General features: G+C 34.7%; 1 protein-coding gene across 1 annotated transcript in view; it reads left to right on the forward strand.

The window, feature by feature from the left end:
• Window positions 1-6,980, forward strand: part of LOC129225022 (uncharacterized) — a 73,187-nt gene extending 66,207 nt beyond the window's left edge. Inside the window, exon 26 of the mRNA XM_054859569.1 lies at window positions 6,804-6,980. Within this exon, the coding sequence (XP_054715544.1) occupies window positions 6,804-6,980 (177 nt within the window). The remainder of the gene's footprint in view (window positions 1-6,803) is intronic.
• The last annotated feature ends 1,718 nt before the right edge of the window (window positions 6,981-8,698 follow it).

Here is an 8,698-nt window from a genome sequence, read left to right on the forward strand (position 1 = left end):
AAATGGAAAAAAAGAACGGGTGATTGCGCTACCTCCTTTTTAGCTGTTGACACAAAAATAAAATCAGTTCTTATACCCACTAAGGGCTACTTGCCGATAAATTTTTCTTTCATTCCGTTCATTATTTCTTGAGATACAGCAGTCACAATTGACGACAAAAAACGTTCTATAGCTCAACCCCCGTTTGAGTTATTGACACCAAAATTGAATCAGCACCTGTTCCTGTTAATACCAACATATGGACCAAATTTTGTTTGATTCCGCCAGTAACTTCCTGAGGAATAGCAAGCACGCGTAACTCGAAAAACGTCCCATTGCTCCACCCCCCTTGGAGGAATTCGCGCCAAAAACTAATGGGCACAAGTTCACATAGGGGCACATATGTGTACTAAATTTCGTTCGATTTCATGCGGTAGTTTTTGTTGTAGAGCGGCCACAAAAAACTGGTCACACACAGATGTGACACACATACATACACACACACACACACACACACACATACATACACACACAGAGACAGACAGACATTTTCCAAAAATGGTCGAAATGGACTCAGCACACCTCAAAACGTTCGAATCCGTCAAAATTCGAAAATTTGCACGAATCCAATACTTTCTTCTATATATTAGATATAGAAGAAAGTAAAAATCAATGTCCTGAGATAACATATATACATATATATATATCAACCCACAGCCGAAACCGCTGAAGCTTCAGACTTGAAATTTGGCAGACATGTCCGCATGATTACGAAAGTAACCACTAAGAAAGGATTTTTCGAAATCTCAATTAGTTCGGGAGAAATTAATTAAAACCCCTTAATTTCTGCGAAATTAAAACCTGTCATTGAAATTCAAATCCCTTATTTTCGAAGGCTTTCCTCCATTCAAATCATTATTCAGTACTTCAACTCAACTTTTGGTCGTAGCGAACTATAAATTTGATATTGTTTTTGTTTCTCACGTGATTCTTCGAGGCTTTTCTCAAGTCAAATCATAATGTTTCTGTCTTTTGCTTTCGTTTTTTCAAAACTAGAAACAAAGTTTTTAAGAACATCATCACAGGCGGACTATCCTTTTGAATTTAGAAGAGTGCAGTTTCCTGTTAAAGTTTGCTTTGCAATAACCATTAATAAGTCACAAGGACAGACATTAAAAGTAGCAGGGATCGATTTAAGAGAAGACATTTTTTCACACGGCCAATGTTATGTAGCTTGCTCCAAAGTCAGTTCATCAAGCAGCTTAATAATTTTAGCACCAGAAAAAAAAACTAAAAATGTTGTATACAAAGAAGTTCTTGCTTAAACATAGGTATAACAATAAAATGTGGATGGCCTGTGTTTGCAAAGATAATCAATACTTTAAAAGGATCGTTAGTAACAGTTAAAGATCGGTTAAGGACAAGGGCATATATATAAGGAGTCCAGGGGCCCCGGGATCCTCCCCAAATTAGAAAAAGTTATAGGTAATATTAAGTAATTATTATAGAGGATTTTCGAAACTAGGTGCACCAAGCACTGTTAACCACTTCTAATTCCATTACCCGAGCAATGCCGGGTACGGGAATGCTAGTAATAAATAATAATAAAAATATTTTTAAATTGATTTTGAAAGAAAATCCATGACATGAAAATGCAGCAAAAGTATAGCAAAACATGACAATGTATTCTATCCTATCTGCTCAGAATTATACATTCCCAAAAATAACTAGTATGTTGTGGCCATCACGAAACTTTCTTCTATATTTTTCCTTTTTCTGATCCCTCCCCATGCTTGACGAGGAAGCAATATTCCTAACGAAAATAAAATTGCACATGCAAAAACTTGACGACCATCCCAATGTCTGAATTATTGTAAAAACAAAACAAAGAGCGAAAATTGAAAGTTACTTTAAAAGCCTTTTTTTTTTGAATTAATTACAAATATTTTATTTATTAACAAACATAAGATGGCAACAGTTAAAAATTTTAAATCATTGAGATAATATTTCCAATCATTTCCATACAATTAAAATCACGAGAAATACGCAGACGACAATCTATTACGATTTATCTTTCTTATTGTTGCATTAATAAAACTATTTTTATTCGCAAAAAAAAAAAAAAAAAAAAATCAACACCTCTTGGAGCGATCGGCGTCAAAATAGAACCAAAGCCTGTTTACATATGGATTCACATATATTCCAAATTTCAACCAGAACGTAGCATTACTTCTTGAGATAGGGCACTCAAAATGGAAAAAAAGAACGGGTGATTGCGCTACCTCCTTTTTAGCTGTTGACACAAAAATAAAATCAGTTCTTATACCCACTAAGGGCTACTTGCCGATAAATTTTTCTTTCATTCCGTTCATTATTTCTTGAGATACAGCAGTCACAATTGACGACAAAGAACGTTCTATAGCTCAACCCCCGTTTGAGCTATTGACACCAAAATTGAATCAGCACCTGCTCCTGTTAGGGGCAACATATGGACCAAATTTTGTTTGATTCCGCCAGTTACTTCCTGAGGAATAGCAAGCACGCGTAACTCAAAAAACGTCCCATTGCTCCACCCCCCTTGGAGGAATTCGCGCCAAAAACCAATGGGCACAAGTTCACATAGGGGCACATATGTGTACCAAATTTCGTTCAATTTCATGCGGTAGTTTTTGCTGTAGAGCGGCCACAAAAAACTGGTCACACACAGACGTGACACACATACACACACACACACACACACACATACAGACAGACAGACATTTTCCAAAAATAGTCGAAATGGACTCAGCACACCTCAAAACGATCGAATCCGTCAAAATTCGAAATTCGAAAATTTGCACGAATCCAATACTTTCTTCTATATATTAGATATAGAAGAAAGTAAAAATCATTAAAATTGTGAAAGAAAATGGTTAAAATATAATAAAAATTTCTTTCCTTTAAAGTACTTCGAAATTTATGGGAATGTTCAAATTGTTTTCCCAAAAAACCTGGTTATGGGAATAAACCAGTTTTTTTTTTTTTCATTCCTCTGCAATACTAATCACAGGTAGTGAACCCTTAATGGTTGCTTTGCACCAAAAAAAAAAAAAAAAAAAAGTAAGCAGTCTCAGTTAAGAAAGAACACTCCAGTTTTATTATACCTATACTTACAAAAACCATCTGGAGATGCCCATTTTTTAAACAAAATCTGGGGATTTTGCTGAAATGCTAAGCGTGGTAACAGAAAGAATGATGAGTGACTCTGATCAGCTTTTAGGCAGGGAACCTTGTAAAATGTTCAAAGATATCTTCGAAAAATATTTTAACCTAGTCTTCTTTTGGGTACCCTTTAAGTCATGGGGCCCTCCTGTGCCGCATCTTATCCAACTTTTATTATTGAGTAGCGGTACCCGCACAGCTTTGCCCGTAGTAGACAATCAAAAGGTCATTTGAGGCAGTGAGAGGCAAAGGGGTGTAAGTGGCAAAATTAAAAAATGGAGATAACCAGTACAAATGGTAGGTGAACCTCTCCTCTGTCTTGAGCCAAGCGATAGTACTAGTAGCCCTGGTAGATGCTGCTGTACAGCATGATTTGAGGGAAAAAAATTAATGGAAGCCTACCTAGGAAGTTATTTTTATACGCGCTTTACTCAAAACTTGAAAATGCACACTTACATCCCTTTGCTTCTCACTGCCTTATTTGGTTCAACTGTATATTTACAAATAATGGATGACGAATTTCTCGCCAATATGCTATGTTAATTTGCTCGTCCATGTTGTGGTAATTTTCTCATCCATGTTATGATGATTTGCTCGGTAAAATGTTCTTAAAATTGGAATAAAAAAGGAACAAAATCGAATTTTTGAAAAATCGCATCGAGGTGCACACCCTCATTCTACAAATTAATTATGTACCAAATTTCATTAAAATCGACCAAACGGTTTAGGCGCGATGCGCGTCAGAGATCCAGACAGACTTTGAGCTTAATTATTAGTAGAGATTACTAAAGATAAATATTATCTACAGAAGAAGAAAAACTATGGTCAGTTTCGAATTTTCTTCACAGCACTAAATTATTGCATGGTTTGATGTTTCTATTGGGTTAATGGGAAGTGTGCAAGAAAGATCATAAAATGAAAAGATCAAGAATAAATCTCAGATTTTTAGAATGCCTACTTATTTAAAAAATGCTTATTTTTATATGCAGTGACTCACTGAAAGAAATAATCAGTATTACACATTGTAAGACTGAAGCACACGGAAAAAAATACATTTTAGTTACCTCTTACTTCTTACTCCAACTACACGGGAAAAAAGTATTATCGTATTTTCGGGAATAAGCGCTGCGGCGCATTCAAGAAAAATAGCAAAAAAATTGCCGGTGCGGCGCTTATAACGGGTGTGGTGGATACAGTCTTCTTTTTTTTTTCAAGTAAAAGAAATCCAAGTTTTCAAAAACACGTTGAAAATGCTGCCAATAGATAGCACCACAACGTCCTGTTCCCGGCAGTTCGCACAACATAAAGATTAACATAGTAAAAGTGCGTCAGTCACGCTGAAAAACGACAATGTTTCAATATTTCTTCTAACATAAAACAACGTTTTTCGATGTTTGCAATTTTCTATCTTGCTTTTGATTTCAATATAAATAACAATGTTACTATGTAAACGCTTTTAATAATGATTAATTGATTTCAAACGTCGAATTAAGCAGTAAAACTGACTTTTTAAATCAAGTAGGCGAAAAAGTACACTTCGGCATAGTTCGATATGTTTCAAGAACCTTAACCCTTATTGTTCGATATCGAACGTCGACCTATGTCGTTTCTACGTCGGTCGATATTTTTGTGCTACTTGGGCCCGAGAGTTTGACCGTTCGACATTGGCGAGGCATTGAGGAAGGGTTCGCGTTCCTCACTCTGGATACCTAACGAATGTCTCCTCCCAAGGTAAGAAAATAATATTTACAGCGAAGTATAGTTTCTTTTTTTGTAGTAAGTTACAATAGTGTTTTAAGTATTTCTGCTTTAGCCATGGCTTAGGGCGGTAACTTACTACAAAATACCATGCTTTGCCATCAATCTTTGAGTTGAACCGCACCATTGCTGCGATCGCTCATCTGGTTTGCTAATTCTGCATTAGCTACCAGTTTGTTTGGCTCTCTTAAGAGGTTTTTCCCTTTCAGCTCATGTGATTCCTATTCCGGGCTGATGAGTGCTAAAAAGCACGAAACTGCAGTCCTCGGATGGAATAACTGAGCAGGTGGTGTATGTGAAGTATAGTTTCGTTAATTAAAAATATTTGCATTTCATTTCAACTTTTTTACCACTAATTGAGCTTTTAAGTTGTTTAATGTTGTGTTCGGGTATTATGGCCGGTGCGCCGCTTATACCTGGTGTGGCTGATACATTAAAAAATTTTTTTCCTAGAGAATATATTTCGACGCCGCGCTTACACTGGGTGTGGCGCTTACTCCCGAAAATACCATAGTCCAGAACATGGTCCCAAACATTTATTACGGGGCCCTCTTTCCAGATAATGAAGTGGATCGCCTTTTAATTTTGCCAAATACATAAGGATAAGTGTAAATCTTACATTTTCCTCCCATGTCCCTTCTCACCATGAGTCCTGTTGCTGTTGTATCCCCTCCTTTCCCCATTTAGAGTTCTGGTTCAAAAACCAGTAAATCTATCGGTGGCGACTCTACCGTTTTTCTTTTGGCAGAGTCCTTCTGGTGGACCAAGTTGATAGACATCGGTAAACAATATTTAACCGCGTTCTCATTCCTAATGTAATGTAATATAAAATTTACTTTATTCAAATTAGATTAACTTCTCAACTATTTCGGCACGCGTAAAGTTTCAGTTTTAGGTTGGCATCCTTTGATGCCCAATCATATGCAAATGAGGCAAGTATAAATAGTGAACAATTCCAATCGTTCTCTCTCTCTTTCGTGTTCGTCAGCCTCTTGTGTGTTAGGTCCGGTAGGTGTTGGGGAGTTGCGAACTCCACTTATGGCCAGGGTTTATTCTTATAAACTTATTTTTGTTAGTTTATTTATTTTAGTTTCTATGGACCAATAAATTTTTGGTAAGATTTCAAACAAGTTTCCAACGTTCATTTCTTCACATTAACATTTGATTCTGCATCTTCCACTGTGTGGTATTATCTCTGCTTGTATAAGCATGTAACATTGTTGACTGACTTACGGAATTTAGCCTTTCGGCTTTTCGTTTAAACATCGTAAGTTATCATAAGTTGCACTTTTGATGTGTTTAATGCCTTACGAGACTGAAGTTGCATTTTTTTGGATACCAGCGCACTGTCCCTTTTTATTTTACTCTCTGTATATATCACATTCCGGCAAGAAGAGTACTAACTATTGATTTACAAGCAAAATTTAATGCTCTTTCTTTTCACAAAACTTGGGAAGTTAAATTACATAACTGGTACATTGTGACGTAAAAACAATATAACCAATAGAAACACACAATTAGAATTCCATAATTTAGAAGAAAATATTTTGGACTTTTTAAGTTTCCATTAATAATTTAGACAACAAAAACTAATCAGAAAAACATCACATCATAATGTTTTTGCGCGTATTGCAATATTCAAGACTAAATCGCTAAAACTAGAATGTAAAACCTTGATTATCTTCAAAGCCTTTTTTTTTAAATTGTGTCACTTTCCTTGCCGGGGGTGCGAAATAACATATTTGCCGTTCAATTAGTAACTGGTTATTTCTTACTTTTCTTTCAACTGCATTGTTTACATGGAATGAATGTATTTACGGAAATTAGCAGTGAATTGCATTTAATATTTTGATGATTTCTTACAGATGATTTGCCAATCTTTAAAAATCTCCAACTGTTTCCAACTAGCATCAACCTATTCCAGGGAACTGATATTGGACGATGACGTATGTAAAGTGCAATGTGCCTTCGCCTTCCGAGCTTATCCACAATTTGAGGCGAATCTCGACAACGTCCTTGGCTTCACGGTGAATGAGAAGTAATTGTAAAATGAAAGTTCGGGGGATGGGAGAAACCAAATGCACAACAGTGCTTCTCTTTGTTTTATAAAAAATGTTTAAAAAGAAACTTTGAATTGAAACTTAAATTTTAAAGATTACAATGACTGAGAAAGACTCGGTGCGGCAAGTTTTATAAAAAGAAACATTTTAACAATACCAAAACAATGAACTTGTAATTTATCAAAATAAAAAATAATGTAACAGATTTTATATAAAATTTATCCCTAATTTGTGTCATACGTTATGTTACTTTTGATAACATATAACTGAAAAGTAAGATTTATTTTAATGAATGAATTGCCTGAATAAAGTTTCAGGCACAATATTAATAAATGTATTGAAATTCAATGCCTAAATCATGTATGCACGTTTTGAAGTTCTACTTAGTGAAATGAAATATGATGGACAAACCTATTTTTGAATAAAAAATATTTCTATAAGGCTGGCAAGATTATTTAGAAATGCATTTTCAACAAACATTATAGGGTACCACATTACTTAGTAAAAAAAAAATATATAATTTTCAATTACGGTATAACTTCAATTTAACGATTTCCTCAAATTAATGTTAAAATTCATTGGTCCATATTGCCTGCAATGAATGCCTATGCTTCTCGATTCAACAATATCCATGATTTATGTTAAACTGTGAGCTTTTAAAAGTGCTCAGTTTATTAACTTTTAGAAGAAGCTCAACCAGGACGTGTGATAGGTCTTGCAGGGTTCATACTCTATTTGGATGAAAAAATTCCATGACTTTTTCATGACTTCAATAAAAATTTTCATGACCTTGTTCACGAAGAGAATAGCACTATTTAATCTCAAACTTGCTAATTTTTGGAAATAAGCTTTAGCAAAACATCTAAATGAATGTTACAGCCTCACTGAAGCACTTAACTCGTAATGTAAAAAATATAAGTGTACACTTAAAAAACTAAACTATTCTTATTTGTCTTCATCATTTAAATTTAAGTAAAGTAAACATTCAGTGAGACAAAAATTATAATGCTTAAATGTCTATTTTTTTTAAACAGGCAGAATAATAATGAATGGGACAAAAGTTCAATGAGTCATCACTAAGTTTCAATAAATTTGCTTCAAAAGTTGCCTTTCAGTGTCAAGTGCATTTAATCATCCATCTAACTTGACAGTATTTTGGTTCTTTAAAGTAAAGCCACATAGTTCTTTATGTTTCTAAACCAGATCTTTTTTTTTGAAAAAAACATTCAGTAATGAATCAATCTTCTGATTCAAAAGTACTTGTTTTGTTTACTTATTTACACATTTTCAAATGCATATAAATTAATAGATTCAGAAATTTCAGAACATGCGTGATTTCCGACATTGAACGAAGCAGTGGGTCGCATGGATTAGTTTTGCGGGCGGTATGTTGTGCACTTCTGTTTTAGAGTATTAGAATTCCCCTTTTCTGTATTCTATCGCATGACTAAAGATCTAAAACCTTCAACAAATTAAGATAAACTCATATAAATTTAATAACAAAGTTCTTACGAGTGATGGAATCGAACTCGGATGCAATTGAATTGCTTTTTTTGAGTGGGCGTGGCAAAACCAAGAACGTGCAAGTTTGCTACTACAGAATATAAAACATAATAAATGTTAAAAACAACAGTAATTCAAAGTAAGAGATGTCCAAATAGTAAAATCACATCGCAAAAAAAGGCAAGCGGCTGCGACAG

The sequence above is a fragment of the Uloborus diversus genome, chromosome 6 (assembly GCF_026930045.1).
Source record: "Uloborus diversus isolate 005 chromosome 6, Udiv.v.3.1, whole genome shotgun sequence".
Classification (NCBI taxonomy): Eukaryota; Metazoa; Arthropoda; class Arachnida; order Araneae; family Uloboridae; genus Uloborus; species Uloborus diversus.